This window comes from Acipenser ruthenus, chromosome 10 (genome assembly GCF_902713425.1).
Source record: "Acipenser ruthenus chromosome 10, fAciRut3.2 maternal haplotype, whole genome shotgun sequence".
NCBI classification, from domain to species: Eukaryota; Metazoa; Chordata; class Actinopteri; order Acipenseriformes; family Acipenseridae; genus Acipenser; species Acipenser ruthenus.
The window spans coordinates 52,177,599-52,194,450 of record NC_081198.1 but is presented as its reverse complement, the minus strand read 5'-3'; the positions used below and the strand labels follow the sequence as shown (position 1 = coordinate 52,194,450).

Below are 16,852 nucleotides of genomic sequence, written 5' to 3'. Positions count from 1 at the left end.
TTTGTGGTGACAAGGGAGTGCAACATTTTTGCATGAGCTAAATTTGCTAAAAACCCCAAACCTGCAGTCTATTTCAGTCACTGCTATAAATTCTCAGAATAGTGAGGTGCACACGGATGATCCTGGCCCCTAGGAGCTAGCTAATGCTTGCATAACCTAGTTTCAAATGCAGACTTCAGTTTTATTATTATTATTATTTGTTTATTTAGCAAATGCCTTTATCCAAGGCGACTTACAGAGACTAGGGTGTGTGAACTATACATCAGCTGCAGAGTCACTTACAATCACGTCTCACCTGAAAGACGGAGCACAAGGAGGTTAAGTGACTTGCTCAGGGTCACACAATGAGTCAGTGGCTGAGGTGGGATTTGAACCAGGGACCTCCTGGTTACAAGCCCTTTTCTTTAACCACTGGACCACACAGCCTCCGTTTTTGGATTATTAAAACCCAGAAAAGGGAATGGTTAATTTCAGAAGCTGCCTAGCATTAAAATATCACAACTAGCTATAGCGTTGCTGGAGTTAATTCTTACCACAGAGTTCTCTGTTTTAATGGGTTTGACTTGTAAGCAGTCCTCTATGCCTCTAGTTGTGCTGCTATCCTCCAAGCCCCTGCCACTGTGTTTGGTGCTGGCCTCGTTTGCTCCGTTCTCTCTTGGCGGCTGAGGCCGGTGGGGGGCTTCGTTTCTCTGTTTCTTTGTGACGTGAGCTTCAGGCCCATGTACGGTCTTTACATGCTTCCTCAGGGAGCTGGGGTCTGTGTACCTCTTTGTGCAGCCTGGGATCTTACACACATAGGGTTTCTGTGGAAGAAATGCATGGTGACTATACTGTTCATCTACAGTATCTCACCTAGAGACACTTGAATTAATGAAGGCAAGACAAATCCCAAACCGTTTATAAATGTATAACAGCCAGTGTGCATTAATCCATTTGTTTTAAATAGTGGAATAGTTGGTGTGAAACATTTCCATTCTTTAATAGGTCTTGGAGTGTGAGTGAATGCAAACATTCTTTTAATAGGTGAATGCGGTACTGAGACTGGCAGAGCATTTATATTGTCTGGTGCATCCTTCCATCACTTGCTTCCCTTACTCTCAACTCTATCTGAAAAGAGAGGAAGCACCTTGGATCTCAAGTGCTGCAGTGCAGCTGCGGTACTGTGACACCCCAGGCAGGCACACAGTATCTACCAGATATATCAAGTGCTCTGCTAGAAGTGCTTCATACAGCTGGAACATATTTCATGATGCATTTGTAAATAGAAGATGGGATGGTGGGCTGCTGCTTGGGCTGATTATACCTGCTGACAGTAAAAATACACATCCAGAGTCCCTTAACTGGCAACAGATGATTCCCTCAAAAAGCATGAGCTGCACTGGGGTAATTAGCAAGGACACTGATGACGGCTCCACTGGCAACGCAGACCACCTGCACACTCAGGGATTAGGAAGCTTTTCCATGTCTGGTAATGTATTCTGAACCTGCAGGAGGTCTGTGTACCTCCAGGGTGTGGGTTTGATTCGAATGGAATTCGTGGTTACCATGCAGCCTGGTGTAACCTGCTCTTCATTCTCTGTACTGCAAGAGGAGATGCACTGATATGTCTTTCCTATCAAATATAAAAATAAATACAAATGTAAAGATGAGCTGGCAACGGTCTTATTAGACTATGTGCTAATCAAACAGGAGATGACTCATTGCTGCAAGGATTTTTTTTAAGTTTTAGTAAAGCTCATGTAGTAATAAGTGCATTGTCAGCTTGTTTGTGCTGAGACTAAATGACAGCATTCAAGTTCTTGGATAAGTGAAAGTAATGGGTGTATGAATGAATGACTCAGCTGTTAATGGACTGGTTGTTTTGTCTGGTTGCAAGCAGATGCAGTCGGGTTCATTTGGATCACACACAGTAAGGCATTGATACTACACTGGGCACGGGTGCACACTATTTTACAAATCAAATGGAACTCTTAAAACATTTACCGAACCCTGAATAACAATAATGGAAACAACACAGAAGAGCTCCACATGAAGTAAAAGCTCCAGAGCAACCTGTACAGCTTTACAACGCTACTGGACCAGCCACCCTTACCCTCCCTTCATGTTAATGTCACAAGCAATGCTGCAGTATTTCACGCCCCTCCCCCCCCCCCCCCCCCCCCGTGTTTGCACCTCATTGGAGTGGGTCCTGTTCTGGTGCTTGGCTCTGTCCGAGGCGTTAGAGAACGCTTTATTGCAGCCCTCGTGTTCACAGACATACGGCTTCTCTCCAGTGTGAGATCTCAGGTGAGTCTTTAAATTCTCCAGTCGGGAGTAGGCTTTGGAACAGCCCTCAAACTAAAAATGAAAAACAAACAAACAAGCAACCCAACAGTGAGCACGGGCGGGCTGGTCTCTATAGGTCTGCACAGCTGTGTGACTCCTGTATGACTGCTGGCTGCTGTATGAATATTGCATATATTATAGTGAATCTATATAATACATTTCAATCATGTATAAAATACAATACTGTATGAGACAAACTAAGAAAAAAACTAGCAACATCAGCAGATTGTTTTTTTGTTTTACAAAAAAAATACTAAAACAATGGTGTAAACCTTGCATCTGATTAAATATGTCCTGGTACTTTCACTTAGCAAGCCTTGTGCCCTGTGTCTGAGCTGTGCCTGAGCTGTGCCTGAGCTGTGTCTGAGCTGTGCCTGAGCTCTGCCTGAGCTGTGTCGAGCTGTGTCAGAGCTGTGCCTGAGCTGTGTCTGAGCTGTGCCTGAGTTGTGTCGAGCTGTGTCTGAGCTGTGCCTGAGCTGTGTCTGAGTTGTGTCGAGCTGTGTCTGAGCTGTGCCTGAGCTGTTCCTGAGCTGTGTCGAGCTGTGTCTGAGCTGTGCCTGAACTGTGCCTGAGCTGTGCCTTGCTCCAGTAAAGACCCTGTACAATCCCAGAGGATCCCCAGCAGGACTGCCGGAGCCTAGTTGTTGTGTTCCCCCCATGGAGATAGCTGATGGGCTGTGATTCTCATTGTAGGTAACTCACTGTGCATGTGTGTGGATAGCCCTGCTGGTGGGCTGTGATTCTCATTGTAGGTAACTCACTGTGCATGTGTGTGGATAGGCCTGCTGATGGGCTGTGATTCTCAGTGTAGGTAACTCACTGTGCACTTGTGTGGTTTCTCCCCTGTGTGTCTCCTCACGTGCACCACCAGCATGTACTGCGCCTTGAAGGGCTTCTGCTCCCGGGAGCACTCCTCCCAGCGGCACACAAACTCCTTCTTCTCCCCATGGATGTGCTCGTTATTAATGTGCTGCGAGATCACAATCACACACGTTGAGGACGAGGAGGGGAGGGGGGACAACAATAGAAAGGCAGTGAGTCAGGGCGCCTGGCTTGGATCAGCAATGAGTGCAACAACAGGGTTTACTGGAGTTTTTGTCTTTCAGCGTAATGTCACAAAATCATCACTCTTTAAGAGAACTCATTTTAACAGTTCAGTGTTTTTAATGCAAAAGGAGAGAAGACTTAACTGCACACTTAATATATACAAAATAAAAACTTAAAACAAGAGAATTAGAGGAAAGTGCACAAAGTATTATTTGCTTTTTTTGGTGTTAATTGTAATGCTCTTGTCTCAATATTCAATAAGGAGGTGGCCTGGGTACCAGTCTGTATGTCCCAGAGGCAGCTACATGTAGAGTGCAGTGAGAGGTTCTCAATGAGCCACGCCTGGTGCCCAGGATAAGTGCTATAGTACATTGTGTGAAACGTATGCAAGCTTTTTTCTCAGGATTTTCCTTGTTGCTGTTATTGTCATTACTATTATTGGTAAACTAGGTGAAAGGTGCCACTGTGTGGATATTTTCTGAACATTTTACTAAAAATTATTATTATTGTTACCATAATTATTGTTTTGACTGTGATTGTGAAAACCACAGCTGGTTGTTAATTTGCTTTCCCCCCTGTCACACATCACATGATACCGGTAAGACATCACACCAGTCCTGCACTAAACTTAATTCTCCTAATTGCTCTGAAAACAGAGAAGACGATAACAGGAAAGCCTGAAACTTGGTTTTACTTGCTTGCATTGAAACTGGAATTTGCCTTAACATATGGATATGATCATTGCATGTGTGCACGCTCACGTGGATAAGATCACATAGATATGCTCATTGCATGTGTGCATGCTCACATGGATATGCTCATTGCGTGTGTGCACGCTCACATGGATATGCTCATTGCGTGTGTGCATGCTCACATGGATATGATCACATAGATATGCTCATTGCATGTGTGCATGCTCACATGGATATGCTCATTGCGTGTGTGCACGCTCACATGGATATGATCACATAGATATGCTCATTGCATGTGTGCATGCTCACATGGATATGCTCATTGCGTGTGTGCACGCTCACATGGATATGCTCATTGCGTGTGTGCATGCTCACATGGATATGCTCATTGTGTGTGTGCACGCTCACATGGATATGATCACATGGATATGCTCATCGCGTGTGTGCACGTTCACATGGATATGCTCATTGCGTGTGTGCACGCTCACATGGATATGATCACATGGATATGCTCATCGCGTGTGTGCACGTTCACATGGATATGCTCATTGCGTGTGTGCACGCTCACATGGATATGATCACATGGATATGCTCATCGCGTGTGTGCACGTTCACATGGATATGCTCATTGCGTGTGTGCACGCTCACATGGATATGATCACATGGATATGCTCATTGCTTGCGTGCACGCTCACATGGATATGATCACATGGATATGCTCATTGCTTGTGTGCACGCTCACATGGATATGATCACATGGATATGCTAATCGTGTGTGTGCACTTTCACATGGATATGATCACATAGATATGCTCATTGCATGTGTGCATGCTCACATGGATATGCTCATTGCATGTGTGCACGCTCACATGGATATGATCACATGGATATGCTCATTGCTTGTGTGCACGCTCACATGGATATGCTAATCGCGTGTGTGCACGCTCACATGGATATGATCACATGGATATGCTCATCGCGTGTGTGCATGCTCACATGGATATGATCATCACGTGTGTGCACGCTCACATGGATATGTGATTGCGTGTGTGCACGCTCACATGGATATGCTAATCGTGTGTGTGCACGCTCACATGGATATGATCACATGGATATGCTAATCGTGTGTGTGCACGCTCACATGGATATGATCACATGGATATGCTAATCGTGTGTGTGCACGCTCACATGGATATGATCACATAGATATGCTCATTGCATGTGTGCATGCTCACATGGATATGCTCATTGCGTGTGTGCATGCTCACATGGATATGATCACATGGATATGCTAATCGTGTATGTGTACGCTCACATGGATATGATCACATAGATATGCTCATTGCATGTGTGCATGCTCACATGGATATGCTCATCGCGTGTGTGCACGCTCACATGGATATGCTCTTTGTGTGTGTGCACGCTCACATGGATATGATCACATGGATATGCTCATTGCATGTCTGCATGCTCACATGGATATGCTCATTGCATGTGTGCACGCTCACATGGATATGATCACATGGATATGCACATTGCATGTGTGCATGCTCACATGGATATGATCACATGGATATGCTCATTGCTTGTGTGCACGCTCACATGGATATGATCACATGGATATGCTCTTTGTGTGTGTGCATGCTCACATGGATATGATCACATGGATATGCTCTTTGCATGTGTGCACGCTCACATGGATATGATCACATGAATATGCTCATCACGTGTGTGCACGCTCACATGGATATGATCATCGCATGTGTGCACGCTCACATGGATATGATCATCGCGTGGGTGCACACTCATATAGATATGCTTATCGCGTGGGTGCACACTCACATGGATATGATCACATGACTATGCTCATCACGTGTGTGCACGTTCTGAGAAATTTGATACAGGCCTCCTTAAGTTCAGAGTTCAAACATTGCAGTTCCTGATACACAGGGCTTGTCAGTCTCAAAAGTGAAACGTACTCCTTAACCAGACAGCTTCTGAAAACAAAATGTAATAGCAGATCCATTTACAGGGCCTCCTGTGTTAAAGATCAGTGTTGTCATGGATACCAAGTTCATGGGTCACTCTGACTTCCCATGCAGCTGCACTGCACTGTTCTAGTCTTACTATCATGAACCTCATTACACCAAAAAATCCACAAGGCTAAAAACAAACTTGTGCATGCAGCTGCTTTTGACCTGGTGTCTGTCACTGAACAAAGAAAGAGGTGACTAACTGGGCTTCCATCCAGAACTTCTGAATCCAGTCCAGGCTATGTTCAGTTAAGGGTTCAAATGAAGCTAATTAAAATGGGAAATGGTCACTACTGGACAGAGGGATGAAGATTAAAATTATCATTTTGATTTGTTCCTTGTGCCCCAATACAACAAAAGTTTGCAAACTTGTGCACTTGTGGGAAAGATTAGTCTGAGACTACGGGGATAAAACGAGTGTGAACGGAACCCATTTTAAAATGATCTTCTGAGATACAGGACACAGGAAGGTCCTGAAACAAAGACCACTGATGGTGCAGCTGGCGGGGTGAGGTCATGTATCATGGAGATATTCTTACATGCACAAGCTGGTCCTGAGTATCATACTCCTTGGTGCAGCCCTCCCAGTGGCAGTTTGTCTCATATATAACTTCCGGCTCCTGTTTACACTCGTCCTTATCTAAATCTTCTGTGAGACCCACGATTCCAGCCAGATGGTCCTGTGTAAAAAAAAGGAATGAATAAAGAAATCAAAAAATAACGGTGCTTAATAAATAAATAAGAATCTGTAAGAAACACAGAAATAAATTATATATATATATATATATATATATATATATATATATATATATATATATATATATATATATATGTTTTGATTTGTGTTCCTAAAAGTGAAGTATAAAAATTCTTCCTGTGAAAGCTCCTAATACAGTATTTGGAAAGAGAAAACCAAAAGTATTTATTGCCTGATAAACAAAACAAAAAAAGGACACATTCCCTGTGATACGGCCAGTGATTAAAATAAATTATTTCTGCTCCAGTGGAAACGGCATACAGTCCTGATACAATAACTTTTCTTAGATGTAAAAAAAGCTGCCTTGAAAGAGCCCTGCCCCTGAGGTTTGTAAAATTGTTTTCAGATGGAGCAGTTTCCATAATTGTTGACGTGCTCCTAAGCTCCGTGCTCCAGAGACGCAGCTCTTGGCCCTGAACGTGCTGACTGCAGCATGTTTATCTTTCCCTGATCCGCTATCTTCATCAATCCTCCCGGCCCCTAGGTGATTGCACTCACTGCCATCTCCATGTATCATGCGGAGACCTGCCTCTGAACCGGAGAGGAACAGGGAATTTGTCAAAAAACAAACTCAGATGATAATAACACTGGGCAATATTTCATTAAAATGAAGTGCCTTGACACAGTTTATACAGTGCTGGAAAAAAATGAATGAATGAATGAATGAATGAATGAATGAATGAATGCAAAGCTCTTATCACTGGAGTTTTTCTGTATGTGGTTCAGAAAAGGGGGTCAGAGGACTCTGGGTCTCCCTAGAGTCAACTATTGTGCCATTGGTGTTATTACAAAGCGATTCTCTATGGATAAGGTAATGTACACATCCAGGCGCACTCTTCTTGAAAACTTTTACAAACCTGCTTATGTACCTGGTCTAAAAACAGCTCCTCTGTTAACTGCAGTTGCTTTGTTTTGCAGGATCATTTACAGATTGATAGGAATTCATCATGATTTGAAATCTCTTCTATGACTTATAAGAAATGATGCTGACTAGAGATTGACAATCAGTCCTATTGGACAGGCATCACCATCAACCATTTAGCTGTGAAAGCACAGTAAATAGTTAGACTGCAGGTATAGCACAGTAAATAAATAGTTAGACTGCAGGTATAGCACAGTAAATAAATAGTTAGACTGCAGGTATAGCACAGTAAATAAATAAATAGACTGCAGGTATAGCACAGTCATTGTACAGCTAAACTGCAGTCTAGCTGTACCCTGGTGCTTGTAACAGCTTAGTGCAGCCTAATGAAGTTGCTTTGGACAATATAAGACCACAGAGGTCCAGTATGCAGCCTCTGAATAGCCAGGCAGTACAGCTATACACCCCATTGCTTGTCCACAACTCAGCACTGTGCCACATTACCTGAGTACCAGGGGAGGCTGGCCTCACTCCTTCCCCCTCTGTCTTCACCTTGGATCGCTTGGTTATCATCGGGTTCACGGTGCTGCTGATGGCTGACTCGCCACTGGCGTTCTACACATAGAACACATTTTAAAACATTGGACCGGGACCAACACCAATATTATGCTTTGATGCTGCATAATTGCCCTTTTGTGAACTTATAATAAATGTGAAAACTCACCACAGAGACTAAGCAGTTTACACTGTGCGGCATATAGAAAATGTATTGTATACAGCATGAAACACTGGCATGTTGATATAAAATATTTGATCCATCTGAAAAAAAATCCATCTGACGTCCTGCTGCATAAGAAATCCTGAAAGTGAGGCCAGTATGAACTATCCCTGTAGTAATACAAGCTGCCCACTTCTGCACACTGTAAAACAAATGCTTTCTCAAATAGCCACATGCTGTCAGTGGTGCTGGTTTTAAATATTACATAGAAATGCTGGGTCTCTTTAAATGCTAGGTCAAAAGTATTAAAAAACAGAATGCATGGACATATTTATTCTACCACAAATAAGCGGTTATTTTTGAATACCTTGTTCCAGTGGAGACTGTTTTAAAGATGCACAACACATACAGGTACAGACGTGTGTTGCGCTGTATGCTTACTGAAGCTGCACTGTAGGCTGAGCAGCTCTGTTTGTTTTGAATGAAGCAGGGAACTGTGTCTCTCACCTGGTTTGAGTCGGAAGTGCTGCTGTTGTTGTTGTTGTGTGCAGGGGTTGGAAGGCAGGAGATTCCCGTCATGTGCTGTCGCGTTACAAACGAGGGAGACGGCTGGATGAGAGGCGGGGTGTGCCCGAACGCGGAGCTCAAGCCTCTCTGCTGGTTCAGAATCTGCTGGTACGCCATGGGATTGATGGGGTGAGGAAAAGCAAACGCAGGGCTGAGGAGGGATACAAGAAACAAAGATGGAGAATATATATATATAAAATGATGTCTCTGTCAAGTTGTAATACCGATCTGGTCATTCAGTTTGGTTAATTCACAGTTAGACCATGTTGAGAGTAAATTCAGATGAAATAATGAGGAAGCACTTATGGTTTTAAGATTATGCAGATATTAAGTTGTTAATTGTTAATTGTTTAAAGTTAACAAAAATTAGAGCCTCCTTGATGTGAGACACTTTAAGGCAAATAATCGTAGACCATACCAATCTCTGGAATTAAAATCTCTATTCTGATTTCAGCGGGATGGCTGACGGCAGTCCCTCTGAATCCCCAATGTACCTGATTCCACCAGCAGAGAGATGCCCGTACGAGCCGCTGGCTGCAGAGCTGCTCCTGGAGTTGTTGATATAGGCCACCAGGGAGTTGGGCGAGGTGCGGATCATGGTCTGGAGGTCAATGCTGGCATCGGAGAGGGGCGAGATGGAAAGGGCTCGCTTTCGACTGAGCCTCGGAGTCAGCCGTGGGCTGGAGTACCGCGATACTGAAACGGGAAATAAAAACTGGCTTTGAATATAACACTTTCACTGATTCTGTTAAAAATCATGTTAAAAATCAGTACTTACCCTTGATTGAAACACAACTGTAAATGCTTTCCATTTCTACAGCTGTACAGTTCAGTTTCTACAGCTTTACAGTTCAGTTTCTACAGCTGTACAGTTCAGTTTCTACAGCTGTACAGTTCAGTTTCTACAGCTGTACAGTTTCTACAGAATTTCTGTAGAATTTCATAAGAAATGCTCTCTCCACCGATTCTACTGAACACAGAAACCCATTCTGGAGTACTGGTGTGGACCTTCCTTACAGGGAACATTTCCAACAGTGTTGTGTATTTCAATGATCTTTCACATTCTGTGTTGCAATTCAGATTTGGATCTTGCTGGGGATAATGAATTGCTCCCTATAATTTGCAGTAATTACAGTGATAATAATCTAATTACTGCAAATGTAATTCAGTTTGTTAAATGGTTGTAATTTACAGAATTGATTTGAATTTCTAAAAAAAAAAAAAAAAAAAAAGATTCAAGTTTCATGGTGGCCCATATTGCTCTGCCTTCGTTTGTCAGGGAAGCTGAGACCGTTACAGTTTTCAAGTCAAGACTGAAAACGCACTTTTACACACGCACGCACGCACATGCACACGCACGCACACGCACGCATGCACACACACACACACACACACACACACACACACACAGGAAATTAGAAACCGAGAAGAAATGACACCAACAGTTGTGAGGGTTCAAGGCAGTTCTGTTTCTCAGCCAGCCCACACAGTGTTAATCTATCCCTTCCTTGGGAAGAAGCGTGCTGAAAGTCTGTGTCCCTGAGTTTACCACTTAGTGGAGAGCTGCCCCCTGGGGTGGCTGGCCGTTAACCATACCGTGAGATATCCCATGCCATCAGAGCCAGTGCGTGCTGCGGTGATAAGAGTCAGCATTGACACACAGCAGCTGCTTCAGACCCCAGATCACACAACAGGTGCTGTGCATTAGGAACTGCTGTTAGCAAAGCCTTGTGATGGGGAACAGCTTAACATGGGGAATACAGGCAAACTGCACTCAGGGAGCACATCATTATATCATCAAGTCTTTGGTCTACTGAAGTCAATACTACAAGACACTGAGGTCTATTTGAATTATTGAAACAATAGCTGATTAAAATCCCATTGTCAGGGGCTCTCAAGTGGTGCATCCAGTAAAGACGCTTCACGTGGAGTTCAGGTCGCCGGTTCGAGTCCAGGCTTGTCCACTGCCGACTGTGGACAGGAGTTCCCAGGGGGCGCCGCACAATTGGCCGAGCGCCGCCCGGGGGTCGGCCAGGGTGTCCTCGGCTCACCGCTCACCAGCGACCCCTTTAGACTGGCCAGGCGCCTGTAGGCTTGACTGTAAGCTGCCCAGAACTGCATTGTCCTCTGACGCTGTAGCTCTGGGTTGGCTGTATGGTGGGCCTGCAGAGTGAAAAGAAGCGGTCGGCTGACGGCACACATTTCAGAGGACAGCGTGTGTTCATCTTCGCCACTCCCGAGTCAGTGCGGAGGTGGTAGCGGTGAGCTGAGCCTAAATACAACTGGCCGTTTCAAATAGGGAAAAAAATGGGATAAAATCAATTGGCAACTACTAAAAAAAAAAAAAAAAAAAAAATACCATTGTCTTTGGTTTTGTTAAAACACTACTTTTGTATTGCATTTCTATTGTTTTTATTGTCAATAAATCACCTTGTAGGAAAATACCAGCTGGATTGTTCTATTGTTGAACAGAGATATTAAACTAGACGCCTCCGTGCTGCACAGCAGCTGTTTCTGCCAGTTACTTAATTATCAGCCACTTTGTATTCGAAACCCATAAAATACCTTAGACTTTACATCACACACCTTCCAGGAAAGCAGAAAGGTTGTTTTTTGTGAATACTGTAGATTGAAACGTGTATTAAAACACATGTATATATATATATATATATATATATATATATATATATATATATATATATATATATATTGAAAGGGAATATAACTGCAGGGTACAAAAATAAAAAATAAGGTTATTTTTTGGGATGTACACATTAAAAAATTATTTATTTTAGGATGTTAACTATATATACAATAAGTACATTTGCTTTGAAAATGTAATATTTGTTTAACGGGGGACGGGGGACAGGGGACGGGGGACGGGTACTTTATAAAACCATGAAATAACAAAAGAATTAAAACCCCTGCTCAGAATGTCCACCAATTTGCATTGCTTTAATCCTTCTCTTTCTGCGACCTGAGAAGCCGTTCAGGATTGGCATTGCTATTTATCTCTGTTGCTCCCTCACCTCAGGGGAGATATGTTTATTAATGTGCCACTTCCCTTGATAAATGACTAAATACAAAGAGAAGCCATGTCCTCGTTTCTCCCCTCGTTCCCCTGTGATTTATGTCAGCAATGACTGCTCAGCCACTGGCCCCCATTCATTAGCTGCTTGAAGCAGGCGTGACGTCCGTGGCATGGCAGTGTTTATTGGCGCTCTGCTGCTGGTCTGCAGAGGAAGTGTACATTGTGTTAACCAGTGGAAAGTGTTTCTGGAGGCTGTGTGTCGTGTAACAGGCCCTCAGGCCTGGGGCTCTTCAAGCACGTCATTAAAACACATTTTATTAGCGGCTGCTTTGACGAAGATCTTCTGGGCCAATCAGAGTTTGGCACCAAATTGTGCAAAATTTGCACAGCTAAGTTATTTGGCCATTTTGACATTTATTTTCACTGGTGAATCTAACTAATACCATGACTGCACATTTGATTAGAAGAGGTGCTGAGCGAAAGGAAAGGCAACAGGGCTCCTCTCTGTAAGCAGCTTGCAATAGTGCCTGGACGGCAGACATTTTCTCTGGCACCAGCTATTGTCCAGGGATCCCAGAGATTTCCCACAGGCTCCAGCAGCCTATTTCACTTTTTTTTTGTTTTTGCTTGATCCTTAATGAAAGACAAGGAAGTCTTTTTTTAGTTTGAAAAAAAAAAGCTGTGAAAGGAATGTAAATCGGTCTCTGGACACCACATTCTCTAAGTTTGTCTTTTTCCTTCAGGGCATTTAAATGTGTGACACAGCCTTTTCAATGTGCTCTCAATGACAAAAAAAAGGTTCAAAGCATTTTTCCAATCTTACCAATTGCATTATTTCTAAATTATATAATTATACATTCAATCAATCAGCAGCATATCAGTCATATGTTGCCACCCTCACGAACTGCCTCAATTCTATTCGATTTCCCACCCTCATTGAGATCCATCCTCAGAAGTCTTCCCATCTCGTTCTTGGGCGTCCGCTTTTTCTTTTTCCTTTTATGTCTCCTTCCAGGATTGTTCATTCCAAGCTTTCATGCCGCTTCAGATGTCCAAAGTAACTTAGCCTCATTTTTTCTATGTCCCTCAGGAGCCTGCACCCTTACAAGTGGAGTTCCTCCAGGATCGACTGGTTCCTTCCATAATATATCAGCAAAGTCATACCAACACTTCCATACTGGAGCAACATTTCTTTTTCATTAGCGAAAGAAGCCATGCTGTATTTTGTTTTTCTTTGCAATTAGTTTTCGATGTAACCGCACACATTATGCGTTGGAACGTGAAATGTAAGCTGTGAGCTATCCTGAGCTGTATGGATAATTCAAGTACTCAACTAACACAGAGAAACACATTACAGCTTTTTAAAGGAGGCTTCAGTGACAAGATTACACCAGCATATGGATTTAATAGCGACTGAATTAAAAACGGCAAAGCTCATTTGGAAAGGAAAGCAGTTTAATTAGTTAAGCCTGACAGTTAAAGCAAGATGATGCACTAGAACAATTCTGCAGTAACCAGCTCTTGTCCTTTCAACAATTTTACTTATCACTATATACCTTAACAGCTCTTACTAATATATGGACTGTACGTATTACACTGCTTGAGCTGTATTATTAAATATTGCCACTACTAATCGTAGACATATCTGTTTAAAATCAGCCACAAAAATCGTTTAAGGGATCGGTTTATCTAAAATTATACAAAGTTAGGAAAGTATGTAGAAAGGCATATTTACAACATCTATTTAAAAAACAGATAGCAGGACCTACATCAACCCTGAATAAGTAATATTAGTACTTTTTTATATTTAATCTGGGAGCAGATTTTTTGTTCCTATTACATTTCTAAAACCAGTAATCTGAACTTGATCAATACACATATTGTTATGAATCCATACAGTTGATAGTTAATGGTGCACAGAATAAAGTGTTTTGACTCTGCGTGTTTATATACTTCCATTAACAAAGTTCAATAACTTGTTTTGTGTTTCGAGATTTTACCTCCCACTCTACTTCCATCACCTCAGGTACCAAATTAAAAACAACATCAAACCAACCAAAAAGAAAGTGACTACCAAGCTCGCTGAGAAAGGCAGTGTGAATAGTGTTGCTGGCTGTTTACAGACACAGCACAGAGGCTACCTCAATAAATATGTGTGGCAGACCTAGCTATGTTTTTCCAACCAGACTTACAGGCATTGTGTACTATGAAGCTTGCAGGGGTACGTCACTGAGGAGCTTCTCATCAGATGTGATGGATGGTGCTCAGCTCATGACTGCATGTTTTAAAGAAAGAAATATATTGAACGTTGTGCTCAACTCACAGAGCTGCTATTTTTTTCTAGTGTTTTTTCATGTCATGCTGAGACTATAAACTGCCGTCTTTCCTGTCTCTCAGGCGCAAGGCATGGCGAGAATGTTACAAAGTGAATGAGTGCGTTAAACGCCTCTTACTAAAGCACGAAGGCTTCATTTACTTCACAGCCTCAAGCCTGTTCTGGGTGATTGCTGCAGGCATTAGAGTCTGTACCTGGCTGTATATTCTGAAGGTAGGCTGGCCTGGCTCACTGGGTGGAGCTGTATATAAAGTCCCAGGTTAAAGAACAGTTTCTTTGTGCATCTCTAGTGCTGTGTTGTAGCTGAGGGGTGCACTGTTTCAGGATGCTTCACTGATCATACACGACTTAATTCAATAAGTGACTGCTGATCCTGTGATACTCAGAGCCTGGTAGTAACTGCTGGAGGCATGCTGCTGCACTGTTTCAGGATGATTTACTGATCATACATGACTTCATTCAATAAGTGACTGCTGATCCTGTGATACTCAGAGGCTGGTAGTAACTGCTGGAGGCATGCTGCTGCACTGTTTCAGGATGCTTCACTGATCATACACGACTTCATTCAATAAGTGACTGCTGATCCTGTGATACACAGAGGCTGGTAGTAACTGCTGGAGGCATGCTGCTGCACCTCTACACTGTGCAAAATGGAAAAACAAACTTTAAGAGAGTTTTTTATGGTGGGAAAAAAAACTGCTATTGATAAAACAAAGAATCTTAGGTGTTGGGGCTGGGAAAGTTCGATGAATATCTAATACTTCCTAGTATTTTATTTTATTTTATTTGGCAAAAGAACAGTCTTCCATTTAAAAAAAAAAAAGATTTGTATTGCTGATCTTTGCACTGCGGTGCAGCTGATATCCGAATTTGAAAAATATGTTTCTGAAGTGAAGATTTAGCTGCCAGATTCGCTTTAAAAAAAAACATCTACAAACCTCTACACTGTACCACACTGTAACACTACAGCAGGATATTGAAACCTCCACACTGTACCACACTGTAACACTACAGCAGGATATTGAAACCTCTACACTGTACCACACTGTAACACTACAGCAGGATATTGAAACCTCTACACTGTACCACACTGTAACACTACAGCAGGATATTGAAACCTCTACACTGTACCACACTGTAACACTACAGCAGGATATTGAAACTTGAAATGTACTGATGACTCATCGCACTGCAAGTTGAATCTGCCTCCTGTCTGCTGATCCCTCGCATGAGGTGCTGTGGTGACTATGAGAGTCTGTATAAAGAGTGAGAGGCTGACTTACCATCCACGGGGTTGATGTAGTCTGGGAGGTGTGCAGCCATCGCTGCCGCTGCCCCGCTCTGCATCAGGAGGTCCCCATAGGGGCTGCGGTGGCTGGCCATCAGTGCCATTTGGTGGTAGTACTCAGCAGGGGTAGCTCCAGGGGGGGGAGGGGGCAGGCTGAAAAGCGCTCTCTCCTTCAGGTGTTCATGCGTAACTGCAGGGGAGCAGAAGAAAGCGAGAAAACAAATCAAACTGTATTCCTAGTTGGTTAACAGCCCCTTGTGAAGCTATGTGTGGTGAGACTGCTGCACTGGTGTACAGGGCCTCCTCTGCTCCCCCAGATGGGATTTCGTAGGGCTTTGAATGACGCTAGTTTGGGCGTGTTTGTGTGGACAAAAGAGAGCCGAGCTGAGGCCTCTGCATTCCTCTGTTTCCTCAAACTTATAAACAAACCCAACTCCCCTGAATTGTTTTTCCAGTGCAGAAACCGAACTGACAGTGGGAAGGACCTATATCCTGTGCAGTAATAATGATGTAACAGTGTTAACATCTGCACCCATTAAACCAGGGTTAAAAGTGTCAGAGGCAATAAGGATTAGACATGAATTTGTTTTACATGGCCCAAGTCAAGTGGTCCAATGAGTTTCATTTCTGCTTCTCTACAACATTCGGAAACATCCATTCTGTTTAAGATTTCGCTGCCTCGTTTTTGTTTCTGTGCAGCCTGTTGTTTGTTTTGTTTTTACCACTTTTTGTCGTACTAGTTTCCAAATAAATTACTTGTACAAGTTATACAAATTGAAAGAGGCAATTTTTTCAACTTCGTAATATCCAGATTTTTCCTACATGTATCAAGTAACTACTTTTGATCAGCTAATTGCATAACATGCCTGAAACTAGCAGATAACCCCAAACCCAGTCCTAGTGAAACATGAATCTCTTTATTACACTTTCTGTAGCAGTCATTGCAGATGGGTTTATAATATGCCTGGACTGCATATGGAATCTATTGCTCTCTAAACATAAGAACATTCTTAAAACTAAGTTCTCCTGCAGTAACATGATAATAAAAATTCAACTTGTTTGCCAGACATTGGCTGCTATTTATACTACAAACTGCCAGGGCCATTCAGAGGCTGGTTTCTTAAAAACGATTGCCTGACGACCACTAAAGCTGGCTGCAATTGTACTCCAGGGCACCTAGAGCATATGAAAAGCAAC

At 42.8% G+C, this 16,852-nt stretch overlaps 1 protein-coding gene across 1 annotated transcript in view; it reads right to left on the bottom strand.

Annotated features, from left to right (window-relative positions):
* LOC117412408 (zinc finger protein GLI2-like) overlaps positions 1 to 16,852 on the bottom strand; it is a 93,471-nt gene that overhangs the window by 5,674 nt on the left and 70,945 nt on the right. The window contains exons 5-12 of the mRNA XM_059032586.1: positions 15,651 to 15,845; positions 9,496 to 9,697; positions 8,942 to 9,152; positions 8,221 to 8,331; positions 6,637 to 6,777; positions 3,146 to 3,295; positions 2,173 to 2,337; positions 534 to 803 (exon numbers count right to left, since the gene is read on the bottom strand). Coding sequence (XP_058888569.1) covers positions 534 to 803; positions 2,173 to 2,337; positions 3,146 to 3,295; positions 6,637 to 6,777; positions 8,221 to 8,331; positions 8,942 to 9,152; positions 9,496 to 9,697; positions 15,651 to 15,845 — 1,445 coding nt within the window. The remainder of the gene's footprint in view (positions 1 to 533; positions 804 to 2,172; positions 2,338 to 3,145; positions 3,296 to 6,636; positions 6,778 to 8,220; positions 8,332 to 8,941; positions 9,153 to 9,495; positions 9,698 to 15,650; positions 15,846 to 16,852) is intronic.